We start from the raw sequence: 15,432 nt of genomic DNA on the forward strand, positions 1-15,432 counted from the left end.
AGGGCTCCCCGGAGGTGGTGGCAGCGGTGGCTGGCGGAAGGGGGGGGGGGTGGTAGAGGGTAGAGACGGGGGATGGGGGGGAGGGGAGCTGCAGAGGACGCTTACATAGGGCCTGCCCTGGCCCCTGGTTTCCACACGCATGGGGGTCAAGGGCTTCACGGCTTCCCTCTTTGTATCGTTTCTCTCCTCCCGGACCACGTCCCCACTTGCCGTGGGCTCGTTCACCGACGCGACATTCTCGGACCTTCTGTGGACGCCAGGCTCTGGCCCAGCACGGGCTCCGGGGAGCGCCACTGAGCGGGGTTGCTTTCTTCTAGTCCCAGCGTGTTGCCCCGCGTGGAGCCCTGTGCTGGCAGCCTTGTGCCCCGGTGGCATTCAGACCGCATGTCCCCTGCCTCCCCTGGGACTCGGCTCGGCCTCCCTCAGCGTCTCAGGTTCTGTCCCATCTCTTCCGGTCGGTCGCCGGTTCCCCCTTCTTTCACTGAAGTGTGATTTACACTCAGGGAGCCAGTGCACGGTTCAGCGAGTTGTGACGGTTGTGTGCATCGTGTGGCAAGCCCCCAGGAGACGTGGACGGTCTCCCCTGGCCCTGGGGTCAGCACCGTCCCAGGCAGCCTCTGCTCTGACGTGCCCCCCCCCCCCCGCAGCCTCCCACACTGGCTTCACCTGTGGCAGAACCGCAGGTTTTGTGTCCACCTTCTCTCTCAAGGGGATGTCTTTGCAAGTTCTGGCATATCAAGCTGGCGGGGGCGGGGGGGGGCTGACAGCACCTTAATATTCCTTTGTACAAATAAACCACATTCACTCACCCATTTACTTGCTGCTGGACATTTGGGTTGTTTCCAGTTTGGGGCTGTAATGGACAAGACTGCTGTGAACATTGGTGCACAAGTTATGTACACACTTGGGAGTGAAATTGTCTGGTGCTAGGTGTGCATTGAACTTAATAAGAAACAGCTGAACAACTTCCAAAGCGATTGTATTACTTTATTCTACTGCCAGCAGCACAGTGGGGGGGGGGGGGACAAGGGGGTTCCAGGTGCTCCTCAGACTTGTCAACGTTTGGCATCATCAGTTTTTGCTTTTTAGCTATTCTGTGTGTGTGAAGCTAGGTACCGTTGTGGTTTTAATTCTCATTTCCTGGATAACAAATGATGTTGAGCACATTTTCATATGCTTATTGGAAATTTGTATACCTTATTTTGTCAAGTGTCTGTTCGAGTCTTTTGCCCATTTTTTAGTGTGTGTGTGTGTGTGTGTGTGTGTTTTGGCTCCGGACGTATAGGAAGTCTTCACATATCCTGAACACGAGTACTCTGTCAGATGGATGTACTGAGAAGAGTTTACTCGAGTTCGTGACTTGCCTATGCATTTTCTTAGTGCTGTTTTTGATGGACAGAAAATTTTAACTTTGGCGAAATCCAACTTGCCAAGTTTTAAAAAAATGTATGCCTAGTGTTTTCTAGGTGCTGCTGACACATTTCTGTGTAGGACAAGGAGAAGAAAAGACCCTCCGGTGTTTTCACCTGGTTCTTACATGTAGGTCTGTGATCACTTCATGTTGATTTTTCCGTATGGCAGTGGCTCTGAAAGTGTGTTCCCTAGACCAGCGGCATCAGCATCACCCGGGAACTAGATAGAAATGCAGATTCGTAAAATTCCCCACTCAGAACCTACTGAATCAGTCAGTTAAGCGTCCAACTTCAGCTCAGGTCACGATCTCACAGTTTGTGAGTTCAGGCCCCACATCGGCCTGCTTCAGATTCTGTGTTTCCTTTTCTCTCTGCCTCTTCCCTCCTCAAGCTCTGTCTCTCTCTCTCAAAAATAAATAAACATTAAAAAAAAATTTTTTTTTAATTTTTTTTTCAACGTTTATTTATTTTTGGGACAGAGAGAGACAGAGCATGAACGGGGGAGGGGCAGAGAGAGAGGGAGACACAGAATCGGAAACAGGCTCCAGGCTCCGAGCCATCAGCCCAGAGCCTGACGCGGGGCTCGAACTCCCGGACCGCGAGATCGTGACCTGGCTGAAGTCGGACGCGCAACCGACTGCGCCACCCAGGCGCCCCAAAAAAATTTTTTTAAAACCCCAACCGAATCAGAAACGCCAGGATGGGTGGCAGAAATCTGGATTTTCAGAAACCCTCCAGGTGATTCTGATGCATACAAAAGTGTGAGGACCGCAGGTATGTCGTGTGAAGTAGGCATTGAAGTCTGTTATTTTTCAGATGAATATCCAATTGTTCCAGCACCAGTTTTTACAGACTGTCCTTTCTCCCTTGAATTACCTGAGTAATTACCTGACCTGTTGAAAGTAAACCGATCATATATATGTGTGTATGTGCACAGATCAGATTGTCGATCGGTACAAATCAATCTGTTCCTTCTTTCCCCAAAACCACCCTGTCTTGGTTACTGTAGCTTTTCAGTAAGTCTGGAAATTAAGTAGTGTGACTCCTCCAGTCTTATTCTTCCTTTTCAAATGGTTTTCACTGCTCTAATTTTTTTTACATATCCATACATTTCAGAATCAGCTTGTGAATTTTTGTCCCCCGCAAAACCCTCCTAGGTCCTTGATTGGGATTGTGTTGACTCCATAGGTCAGTTTTAGAAGACTGGACACCTTCACGACATTGAGGTGTCCATCCACGAAAATGTGGAATATCTCTCTTTCTTTACTTAGTTCTCTCAGCTGTGTTTTGTGCTCAGTGTAGGGGTCTTGCACACATTTGATTACATTAATTCTTGAGCTTGATATTGTGAATTGCCTTGTTGTTTTAATTTTATTTTTCTGGTGTTCATTACTAGTGTATGGGATACAGTCTCATCTAGGAACTTTAAGTCATGCGACCTTGACAAAGTCACTCATGAGTGCCAGGCTGTTACATGCTCATAATCATGGCATTTGTGGATAGCCAAAAAAAGAATACTTTTACTTTCTTTCTGATCTTGGTGACTTTTATTTCTTTTTCTCTTGATGCACTGACTAAAGAGCCACAGCACAAAGTTGAAAAGAAACGGTGAGAGTGGCCATGTTTTCACCGATCCCAGTCATGGTGAAGGAATTCAGTCTTTCACCATCATGGATGATGTTCTCTGTAGGCTTTTCACGGATCCCCCTTATTACACTAAGGATGTTCCCTTTCATTTCTAATGTGATGACAGGATTGTTTTTTTAATCTTAGATGAGTTTTGAATTTTTTAACATTTTTTAAAAATACTTATTCATTTTTGAGAAAGAGAGAGACAGACAGAGAATCCAAAGCAGACTCCAGACTCTGAGCTGTCAGCACAGAGCCCGACGTGGGGCTCAAGCCCACGAACCATGAGATCATGACCCGAGCTGAAGTTGGACGCCCAACTGACTGAGCCACCAAGGTGCCCTGAATCTTGAATTCCTTTAACTGCTTTTATTTTATAAAGTGATAATATCATTGTTCTCCTCATTCTGTTAATGTGGTGGATTATAGGGGCTCATGTTTTTAATGTCACAACAACCTTGCATACCTGAGATAAAGGCTACTTGGCCATAAGTTAATAGCCTTTTTATATATTTTTGGATTCAGTTTAATAACATTTTGTGAAGGATTTTTGCATTGATATTCACGAAGACTATTCGTCTGTGATTTTCTTTTCTCATAGTGTTTTTCTCAGTTTTGGAACCAGGGACTCATAAAAGAAGTTGGGAAATTTATTTACCTCTTGAACGTGTTTTGACATTGGTGTTGTTTCTTCCCTAAATGTTAGTAGAATTTGCTAGTGAAGTCATTTCAGTCTGACATTTCCCTTGTGAGAAAAGTTTTGATAAGGAATTCAAGTTCTAAGACAAATGTAGCATTCCTTTGCTCTCTGTACCTTCACTACCGTGCGGTTCAAGCTATCTTCTCATTCCCCGTGTGACTTCTCTTTTGGCCTGTGGCTTATTGATGTACATTGCCTAACTCCCAAACACGGGGATTTTCCTGTGTTTGGAAATACCTACTTGTTACCCATTTCTAATATAATTCCGTTGTGGTCAGAAAACATACTCCATGTTATTTGAATAGATCTAAAGGTACTGAGGCACGTTTTATGGCCCATCGTATCTTGTTGAGCATCCCATGCTCATGTGAGAAGGGTGTGCACCATGCCACTGGTGGATGGAGAGTCTGTGAATATCAATTAGGTCAAGTATTCTTTAAAACTTCCATGTCCTCACTGTTTTGGGGTTTGTTTGTTTGTCTTATATGTTTTACTTGGCTGGTTGTTTTTGTCCCCTTGTTTTAATCATTAGTGCTGGAAGGGCATTAAAATCTCCATCTATGATTGTAGGATTGTCTATTTCAGGCTTTAGTCCTGTCCATTTTTGCCTCATGTTTTGATTTCCTATTATTAGGTGTATACACATTAAGTAGTTCATGTCTTCATGATGCGTTAACTTTTCATTGTTATAAAACATTCCCTCTTATCTCTTTTTCTAGATACCTACTTTTTGTGATACTGATTTAGCCATACCAGTTTTGTCGTGCTAAGCATTTTCATTGTATATGTTTCCATACGTTTACTTTCAATTTGTCAGTTTCTGTGTATTTAAATTGTCTTTCTTATAAAAAGCATATTATTGGGTCTTGCTTTTATTTTTACTCTGACAGCCTCTACCAATTAGTTGGAGTGATTGTACCATTTACATTTAGTGTAACCATTGATATGTTGGGTTGAAACATCTTTGTATTTGTTTTCTTGGTATTTGTTTTCTATTTGTCTCATTAAAAAAAAAACATTTTACTTTCCTCCCTTCTGGCCTTTTTTGAGTTAGTTAAGTATTTATGTAGAATTGCATTTTGTGTTGTCTGTTGATGTTTCTAAGCTATAGTTCTTTTCCTTATTATTTTAGTAATCACTCTAAAATTATGATATGCATTGTTCATATTTAAATAACATTTTACTACTTCAAAAACAATTTAAGACCCTCCCAGCAATGTATTACATTTACCCCTCTCATCCTTTGTGCTCTTCACGCTATGTATTTTGTTTCTACATGGGCTATTGTAAACCCTACCATATATTATTAAATTTTTTGCTTTAAACAGTCACACACACACACAAACATACACACACACACACACACACACACACACACACACTCGTTATCTGGCAAAATTCTTTATCTGCATAGGTATATTAAGTGTAATCTTTTTCAAGTCTTTTTCTGATAACTCCATCATCTAGATCCCCTAATGGCTCTCTTTCTATTATCTTTCATCTCTTGGCTTTCAGTCATTTGTCTTGCCTGCTGAGATCCATAATAGAATATATTGAATAAGACTTTATGTTTTTGTAGGGATAACTTGAGGCTCTGAATGATACCAACTTTTTCCAGAGGGAATTTGTTTTGATCTTGGGAAATCAAAGCAGGGGCAGATCAGTTTTATCTAGTCCTGGATCAAGCTGGTTTGTAACTGGGGTTCAGTCTTTTGTGAGGAGCAATCTATTTCCCATGCACCCCAGAGTATAACATAGCTCTCCTGTCTCCTAGCTGGAAGTGTGGGGTGTTGACCAGGGCCTCCATCTTTTGGTGAGCCCTAACTGCAGATTTTGTTTCTCAGTTCTGTAAGACTGCCCGAAGTTCTACCTGACTTCTCAGACTCTCACCTGCCATTTCTCATTCACATTCATGGTCCCTTGACCCTGTACTTCTTGGGAGTTATTTAAAAAAAAAAGGCAATAAAAAAAAACAATATAGAATCTGAGTCTCCCCTCCTTTCTGATGTTTTCTGTTTTCTCCTCTCAAACCCCAGCTGCTCTGGTAGCTTTGAATGACACGTTAGGTCTCCCTGATCTTATAAGCCCATTGAAACCATAAGCCAAGTTCCCAGACTTTTAGCCAAGGCTTTATGCATGGCTGCTAAGGCTCTGGGCCTTGCACGACTTGGGATCTGGAGAATATCTCAAGGAAGCTATGTGATGAAGCGCTGGGCTCAGCTGGATACATGTCTCCTTGGCTCTTGGCTACTTGGCATCTCTTATGCCCTCAGTTATATTAGACATACATCGTATAGGTTTTCTATCTGTTCCAGGTGGGAGGGTGGGTCTCTAACAACCTCTCTTATCATTACAGAAGCAGGAAGTCCTGGTCTTTATGTTTGAAGAATATTTTTACCGGCCATGGAATACTAGGATGGCCATTATTTCCTTCAGCATTTTGATGAATTCATCCACCATCTTCTGACTTTCATTGTTGCTGTTTAGAAGTCAAATGTCAGTCTTATTGTTTCTCATTTTAAGGCAATGTGTGTTTTCCCCTGATTGTAAAAGATATATTTCTTCATCTTTGGTATTCAGAAACTTTAGTATACTCTATGTGCTGTTTTCTTTGTACTTGTCCTATTGGAGGATTGTGGCTCATTTTAAATCTGTGGCTTGATGTATTTTATTAGATTTGGGAAATTCTTGTGCAGTGTCTGTTCAAATATTCTCTCTCCTTTCCTTCTGTGACTCTAATTGTACATATGTTGGACCTTTTTACTTTGTTCCATAAGTCTATTACACTCTGTTCTGTGTTCTTCCTCCTTTTTTCTCTTCATGATTCAGTCTGAACACATTCTTTTGTCTATCTTCCAGATTATTAGTTCTCTTCTCCATCTAAGCTGGCATTGAACTCATACATTTATTAATTTTGCTTATTGTATTTTTAAATTATATCATTTATATTTAGTTTCTAGTTCTGTTGTGAAATTCTGCATCTTGCCATCCATCATCTTGAACACTTAGTCACAGCTATTTTACTCTGTGTCTGACAACTCCAATATCTGGGTACCCAAGGGGTCAGGGAGGCATCTGTGTTTATATTATTACTTTTTTTTCCTGCCATATCATCTTATCTCCTGATATGCCTGGTAATGTTGATTAAATGCTAAATATCTTAGGTTAAAAATACTGTAGAAATAACTTGAGGATCTTGATGACACTGTTCTTCTTGCTCTGGTCCTGGCAAGAAGTGAAAGTAGATGATCACCATAGTCCCTGGTTGAAGGGATTCAAACCGAGCTTCAGATTTTATGAGAGATGGTCTACTTCCGATTCACCACCACTACCAGGGTGAAGTCCTGCAGCGAATACAACTCAGAGCTGCAGTGTTTGGTAGGGCCCCTCTGCTAGGATGGCTCTGAGCTTGAGTTTTTTGTTCCCCTAAGGCCAGAGTGCTGTCAGACGCTCTCCTTGGCTTCTCAACTTCTCAGCCAAAACTTTTAAATCAGCAAATTCTGACCAGAGAAGAGATACCTCATTCCTCTGTGTCCCTTCCTCTGAGGTCCCAGCTGCCTCGGCAGCTCTCAGAAGCTCTGTGCAGATTCCTGTGTTATGTTCCGTCCAGGTTCCTGTGATGCTCTTGATGGAAGTGTCGGTCTGCAGCAACCAGGTCCCCCGCCACTTTCTATGGCCATCACTGTGTGATGTTTCCTGCCCCCTGGACCCTTGTGGGCTGACCCGGGTTGCCATTTAGATTGGCAGCTGGCTCCTCCCTGGGAGTGCTCGGTTCAGGGACGCCTCCATCGTGGCTACAGGCACCGGGGCCCCTCTGCTGTGAACACACACGTACTTCTGAGGTCCAATCCGTCTTATGCCCACCCTCCTCCCCACCCTTCCCTCCTTGCCATTCTGCACAAAATCGCTTCTTTTCCCTGAGAGGGCCCCCCTCACCCTCCCACTCCCTGCTGGACTGTCCCTTCCCCCTCCTCTAGGTCACATGCAAGAAGCAGGCCCTGGAGGAGCAGCTCGCCCAGAGCCTGCAGGACCGGGAGGCCCAGCGGGACACGCTGCAGAGGACCCTGCAGGAGAAGGAGGCTCTGTCTGAGGAGCGGGCCCAGCTGCTGGCCAAGCAGGAGGCCCTGGAGAGGCAGGTCCGGCTCATGGCTGAGGAGGCGGCCGAGCTCAGGTACCTGGGGCCCTACCAGCAGGTTCTGTCCACACGGCCTCGCCTTTGAAGAGCCCACAGTGTGGCAGGGGACAGGCACTCACTCGGCGACTGTAGGGCAGGGCAATGTTATGTCTACATGGGAGAGAGGCTGTGAATGAAGGGCAGACACAGAGCCTGGCTGAGAGGAGCATCTAGAAGAATTGAATCCAGTGAGAGTCCCGGGATGGCCCTCCTGAGAGAGGTGGCCACACTGGCCAGATAGCAAGTGCCAGAAACCCAGTCCAGACCAGCAGAAGGAAGGCATGGGATGTCCTGCTCAAGGAATCTAAGTTCAGGATACACATGACTTCAGGCAAGGCTGGATCCAGGTGCTCCCACAGTGCTGTCAGAATCCTGCCTCTCCCTGCTCAGTGCTACTTAACTCAGGAGACTTTGTTCTCAGGCAGAGTCAGGGTGCGAGGTAGTAAATGGTCAGTGGCCACCCCAGGCTCCCTCCTCCAGCAGACACAGTGTCCTCCTCCCCCCCAAAAACCCAAAAGCTGCTGCCATTGGCCATATTGAGCCATTTGATATCCCTGAACCCGTCCTGGGAGTCGTAAGGCTCAGACTGGCAGGCTGGGGTCACACGCCCATCCCTGAAGCCAGGCACAGTGTCAACCCCAGGGAACCATGAGGCTGAGGGCAGGGCCAGAGCGAGCTTCAAAAATCAGCAGGGGCCACTTCCAGAAGACGTGAAATAGGCACTTGTAGGTGAGAATGGGGGTGCCCTTCAGGCTGTCACCTGGTAAGCTGAGCTGGTCCCATGGCCTCTGCACCAATCCAAAAGCTGGTTGCTTTCTGTCACCAAACTTGTGGGCTCTCTTGGGAACATCTAAGTATTTTTGTAGAAAAGGTTTCCTCCTGGAACTCCAGAACCTGGGGGTCACCAGAACCCTTGAGTCCCAGGTCCTTGAACATCCTCACAGACAAACCTCTTTTGCAAATGAAAGTTCGCACAGAAACAGGAACAGAAAACCTAACAAAGGCCTGCTCCGGGTCAGCAGGAGCAGAGGGTCCCTGCCTGTCGCCCCCTTCCAGGCCCCACGGGTGCTCAGACAAGCAGGGGTTGGAGGGCCCCTGTCACCTGTCAGTATTTGCTGCCCAGATCACGGGCAGAGGCTGGGCAGAGGCCGTGGCAACCCAGGGTCCTCCCCGTAGGCTCTGCCCCGATCACTGGGCAGCCCTGTGGCCCCAGACAGTCACCTGCTCATTAAACAGCACTTTACAGTGACCGGTCTGAGCTTCCGGTGACGAGGCTGCTGGGGGCTTGTCCTGAAATCACATATGCTGGGACAGGGTGCCGCCTAGCTCCCACGGTAGGTGTCTGGCTGGCTCCGTGGGCCGGAGGGTCTGGCCACTGCGGTTTTAATGAGCTCCCGGGTAACGTTGATAACCACCAGGTGCGAGAAGTCCTGCGGCAGCTCTTTGCCTCTCCGTGGCGGGCTGATGACAGAGGACCCCGGGTTTCAAGCCCCTCCAGCCCCCACACCCAGGCCCTGACCAGGCTGCAGCGCTGGGGACGCATGCCCAGTTGAGGGGTTGCTGGCTCGCTCGGCACCTGGAGAGGTGGATGGAGGGTGTCTGCATCCTGCCTGCGCCCTCGCTGGTCACGCCAGGCCTCTGCTCCAGGAGGCTGAGGTGCTCTCGGGCTCCCAAGGAAGGAGAGATCAGACACACCCTCAGATTCCCAGGCTCTGGGGCGAAAGAACATTCTGGTGTCTGAGCGGCAGAGACCGCCTCTCCCAGAGGGGACCAGGCTGCTGTCTGGGAGGAGGTGGGTTCGAAGTGTCGGGGAAGGCATTCGAGGCAGCCCCCGCTGCCGTCTGTTCACACAGAAGCGGGGAGCAGGGAACGTGGGGTGCTTACTAGGATGGGGACTGGAAGGGGGCACTGGGGACATCGGAGGAGTGAAGTTTCTGGGCTCTGCAGGCAAGAGCGAGCCCTGGACGGTGTCGACACGCCCAGCCCCCCCACCAAGGTGGCAGCGGTGAGCAGGGTCCCCCGGGGCCCACGGCCCTCCCCGACCCATCGATTTGTGTGGGGATGTGTGTCTGCCGTTTGTGTGCTCACGTGAGTATTTTTGTGTGTCTGTGGTGTGTGCACGTGTGCTGTTTGGTTGGCAGGTATTTTCACCGTAAAACACCTCGCGTGGGGCCAAGCACAGTATCGGTTACAACGTGCTCGCTGGCTGGTCGACGACCGGTGGGCTGATTGGTTGTCTTCTGACAACTCCTTCAAGCCACTTCACCCCCCTCCCCGGGAAAGAACGCTGCTCTGAGTTGCAGGTATTTTCCGGACATTTGTGTCTGCGTGCACAGAGACACCGCGGCAGCTTTTGTACGTGGTGGACGCTGGGCGTGCCCTTCCGCTCTGACACGTTGCTTCTCAGAGATCAGAGAAGAGAGTTTCCTCATCCTCGATAACAACTCACTAGATGCACCGTTATTTCTAGAACATTCTGCCACTTATCAGCATGGAAGCCACGTCCAGTTAGTGCGTGATATAAGACTGCAGTGAGCATCCTTGTACGTGTGTAGTTGGTTCATGTGTATTTCTAAAGAACCGACACTTGGGAGTGGAATCGCTGGCTCAAAGATAGGCACGCTTTAAATCTTGAAGTTCCCTAGCCTCCCCTCCACAAAGAAAATGGTCCTCGCACCCTTGCCAACATTGAATATAAACATTATTTAAAGTTGTGTCAATCTGGTGCGTGGTCAATGACACCACACGGTTGTCATTTGAATCTCCTTGAGTACCAGTAGGGTGAGCAAACTTTATATGTTCATTCCCCCTTTGCGTTTTCTTGTGAATAACAGTCATTTATCTCATTTTTCTGTAGGATCAGCTGACCTTCTGTCATTGATTCGTAGGAGCTCTTTGCATATGATGGATATTAACTCTTTGTCCCTTGTCTTTTAAGTTGGTTTGTGAAATCTTTCTGCATAAGCCCCCAACCCCTTTACGTGTATTCAGATCTGCTGGCCTCTTTCTTTTTGTCTTCTCGGTTTTGTGTTTTGCTTACAAACTTTATAAAATACCTTTCTCTATTTTTTCTACGGTTTTTATAGTTCTGAGTTGTTTGTTGTTGTGCTTTGTTTTGTTTTGTTTTGTTTTTTATTTAGCTTTCTAATCCACCTGAAAGATTATTTTGTGCAGGGCCTAATTTGGTTTTAGAGATTTCAAAGGGATGATGGGCCATGCCTGGCTGGCTCTTGGTAGATCCCACGACTCTTGATCCAAGGGTCGTGAGGTTAAGCCCACATTCAGCGTGGAGCCTACCTAAAAAAAAAGAGTTAAAAAAAAAAAGGAATGAGATGTTCATTCTGTTTATCTTCTGATTGATGAGCCCAGCCTCGGTGGGCACTGTTCCGTTATCTAGCTAAAGGCCTCTGCACCGTCCCTCATCAGCAGGACCGCCTGGGTGACCTGCTCCATTGTCTGATGACTCTGCAGGGCTGAGAGGGACTCTCTGGAGAGAAGCCTCTTTGAGACCCAGCAGCTGGTGATGCAGCTCCAGGCACAGCGGGAGCAGCTGGAGGGACAGGCCCGGAGCATGCGGCTCGCTCGGCAGGCCCTGCAAGGTGCTCCTCGGGCAGGCTCTCTCTGCTCCTCTCTCCCCTCAGTGGAGCTCAGTCCCCAGATGTGCTGCTCACACTTCCCAGCCCCCTGAAGGGGCATGAACACAGGCCTGGAGCTCACGTGGCTGATCGGGTCATGCCACTGTTGTCTAGGAGGGCCGGCCACCTGCACATCCTGCTCTCAGTGCCGGGCCCAGGCGCAGAACTGGGCTGCGGCCACAGGGTCAGCATGGTGGCTCCCTACCCAGCTCCCGTGCTCCCTTCCCAGGCCCCGTGCTCCCTGCCCAGTGCCCCTGCCTTGTGTGGGCCTGGCCAGAGCCAATACAAGGTGACAATTAGGACATACACTGCAGTGGGGCATGGAGTGCATTGTCCCACTGGCTCTGGCAGCCTCCTCAAAGTAGGTGGCTGTCACCCCATGGGGCCATCACTCCACAGGGAGTCTGTGAGGGCCACAGGGGTTCCATGCTGTGGGGGCCCTGTGGCCGGTCCCTGATGCCTCTGTCACTTCACAGTGGAAATGCAGCAGCTGAGAAGTGCCTGGGAGGTCCAGGAGACAAAGCTGCAGTGGGACGTGGGGAGGCTTCAGCGGCAGGTGGCACAGCAGGAGCGGGACTTGCAGCTGGCCCTGGAGAGCCAGGCGCTGGCCCACCACGAGGACCTGGCTCGGCTCCAGAGGGAGAAGGTCTGCTTCCGTTGGGCCGCTGCTGCGTGGTCACTTCCCAGGAGACTGCCATGTCCCAAAAGCCTGCAGACACATGGGGGAGGGAGCTTAGGAGACCAGCCAGGCGAGAGGTGCCCCAGCCATACCGGGGCCGCACCCGGAGGACTCGAATAGTTCACGTGGGCGGTCCAGGGCCTGGAGCATTGTGCAGGGGGAGGGTCTTCTCCCCCACAGAAGGGGCCAGACCTCGGGTTGGCTGGCCTGGCTGCAGTCTGAGGGCCGGTAGCCGGAGGGAGCTCCCTCCTCCCGCTACGCTGTCCCACTGGCCACAGGCCCCTGCGAGGTCTTGTTTAACATGTTACACATCTTCTGAATGTGGGGGCTGGGAGAGGTATATGGGCCACTACATAGGGATGGCAGGTGGTGAGACCCAGCTCTTGCTTTAACGTCATTGTGTGAGACAAAGGGTGTTTAGCTGACTGGAGTGGCCATTCCTGGGGTCCTGTCCTGTCCTGACGTCCCATGAACCGGGTCTCACTCAGGACTACAGGTACCTGCTGGCCTCACGTGTCCTGACTTACGCAGTCTTCATAGCCTGTTCCTTTGCATTGGCCCAGGAGTCCCTGAGTCTCTCTCTGACAGAGGAGAAGGAAGTGGCAGCTCATCGGTTGGAACAGGAGAAGAAGCTGGTAGCAAAGAATGCGGCCAAGAGGGAGGCTCTGAAGGAGGAAATTCAGAGCCTAAAGCATGAGCGGGATGAGAGTCTCCTCCAATTGGAAAATGAGATGCAAGAGGTGATGGGGGACTGTCAGGCAGTGGGGGGCCCTCACATTCCACCTCACCATGCTTTCTCTGACCCACAAAGAGGGCTGACCTTTCCAGATCACTGCTATTGAAGCTTCAGTCTTCACAGCAGTCCCAGTCAACAGACATCCACCCACCTACTTATCCATTCATCCATCCATCCACCCACCAATCCATTTATCCATCCATTCATCCACCAGCCCACCCATTCACCAATCCATCCATCCACCAATCCATCCACCAATCCATCCATCCACTAATCCATCCACCAATCCATCCATCCACCAATCCATCCATCCATTCACCAATCCATCCATCCATCCACCCATCCATCCATCCATCCATCCATCCACCAATCCATCCATCCACCAATCCATCCACCAATCCATCCATCCACTAATCCATCCATCAATCCATCCATCCATCCATCCATCCATCCACCAATCCATTCATCCATCCATCCATCCATCCATCCATCCACCAATCCATCCATCCACTAATCCATCCACCAATCCATCCATCCACCAATCCATCCATCCATTCACAAATCCATCCATCCATCCACCAATCCATCCATCCACCAATCCATCCATCCATCCATCCATCCATCCATCCATCCACCAATCCATCCATCCACTAATCCATCCACCAATTCATCCATCCACCAATCCATCCATCCATCCATCCATCCATCCACCAATCCATCCATCCATCCATCCATCCATCCATCCATCCACCTGTCCATCCATCCATCCACCAATCCATCCATCCATCCATCCATCCATCCACCAATCCATCCATCCATCCATCCATCCATCCACCAATCCATCCATCCACCAATCCATCCACCAATCCATCCATCCATCCATCCATCCACCAATCCATCCATCCACCAATCCATCCATCCATCCATCCCTCCATCCATCCATCCATCCATCCATCTATCCACCAATCCATCCATCCACCAATCCATCCACCAATCCATCCATCCACCAATCCATCCACCAACCCATCCACCCATCCACCCATCCATCCATCCATCCCTCCCTCCATGCACTTGACTGTCCCTCCATTTGTCATCATCAATCCATGTATTTGAATATCCATCCTTCTATGTATACACTTAGCTCTCCTCCCACATACATGGCCGTCTATCCACATACCCGATTTCCCATTCACACACCTAACCATACATCTATCCATCAATTTCCTTAAGCATCCATCAACGATCCATGCACTCAACCATTCATGCATTCATATGACCATCCATCTATGCAACCACTCACTTGACCATCTGTCCATCCATTCACTTAAACATCCTTCCCTCCATCCACACACTCAGCTGTCCATCCATATCCACCATCCATCTCTGTGTCTGACCATCCATCCACCTGATCATCCAGCCAGTGTGTAGAGAACTGAGCATGGCCATGGAAGCTGGACCAATGCAGACAGAGTAAAAAGGCCCCACTGACCCGACTTGGGACAAGGGCTGCCTCTGGAGCGATGCCCCTCCCTGAGCAGGGATGTGGAATCAAGAACACAATACGTCCTGGCAGAGGCTTTAGCACCCAGCATTCTGCTGCAGCCTCTCCTTGTGGAGGCCCCCTGACCCTCACAAGCATGCCCCCCCCCCACACCAAATCCTGCCAGGCCCTGTCACTGAAAGAAGAAGAGAGGAGGCTGCTGAGGGAAGAACTCTTCAGAGCCATGCAGGAGCTGGGACAGGTGCGGCAGGAGGCCCAGAGCCAACAAAAGCAAGCCGAGGTGAGCCCTGTGTGCCCAAGCCAGACACTGGGTACCCAGCCTGGCCACCTGCATTGCCCAGCAGGCTCAGGCAGACCCTCAGATGCACCCCCTTCCTTCCTGGTCCCAGGGACACAGCTCTCTCTACCCTCTAGGGAATGTCCAGGTCTCCTGCTGGAAGGGGGCACTGTCTTAATGGCAAGGAAAGGCCCAGTGAACCAAAGCCAGCTGGGGGGTGGGGGCTTCCAAGAGCCAGTCCCTACTCGCCAGCAGTGGGCCTGGCCAGAAAGGGGCCAGAGAGGAGGGCCTGGGGCCGCAGGTGAGCCAGCAGCAGAGGCGGGCAGGACCCAGCCCTGTGCCCCGCCCAGCCCCATGTACATCCAGGCTTGCCTGTCTGTGCACTTGAGATGCACTTGGCAAAACGGAACTGCAGGAAATGTGCGTGAGGCCTCTTGGGGCTGGCTCATTAGAGACGTGCGTCCAAAGGAGAAACCAAACTGGGAAAGGCCAGCACAGTGCCTGAGGCAGACCCTCGCTGGAAAGGACACCACAGAGAGTCTCCAGCTGAGCCAGGAGAAAGGCATCCCCGAGGGACGAGGGACAGGAGAGACCCCCCGTGGGTAGCCGCCCACAGGTACACTGAGGCTGCCTCAGGCAACGAGCTGGGGCGACCTGGGGCTCCAGACTCCATCAGGAGCCCGTGTCCA

At 49.7% G+C, this 15,432-nt stretch overlaps 1 protein-coding gene across 1 annotated transcript in view; it reads left to right on the forward strand.

Moving 5' to 3' along the window:
• Positions 1-15,432, forward strand: part of CROCC2 (ciliary rootlet coiled-coil, rootletin family member 2) — a 58,918-nt gene that overhangs the window by 16,935 nt on the left and 26,551 nt on the right. Inside the window, 5 exon segments of the mRNA XM_043573379.1 lie at positions 7,719-7,912; positions 11,387-11,514; positions 12,027-12,196; positions 12,793-12,969; positions 14,633-14,746. Coding sequence (XP_043429314.1) covers positions 7,719-7,912; positions 11,387-11,514; positions 12,027-12,196; positions 12,793-12,969; positions 14,633-14,746 — 783 coding nt within the window.

This window comes from Prionailurus bengalensis, chromosome C1 (genome assembly GCF_016509475.1).
Source record: "Prionailurus bengalensis isolate Pbe53 chromosome C1, Fcat_Pben_1.1_paternal_pri, whole genome shotgun sequence".
NCBI lineage: Eukaryota > Metazoa > Chordata > Mammalia > Carnivora > Felidae > Prionailurus > Prionailurus bengalensis.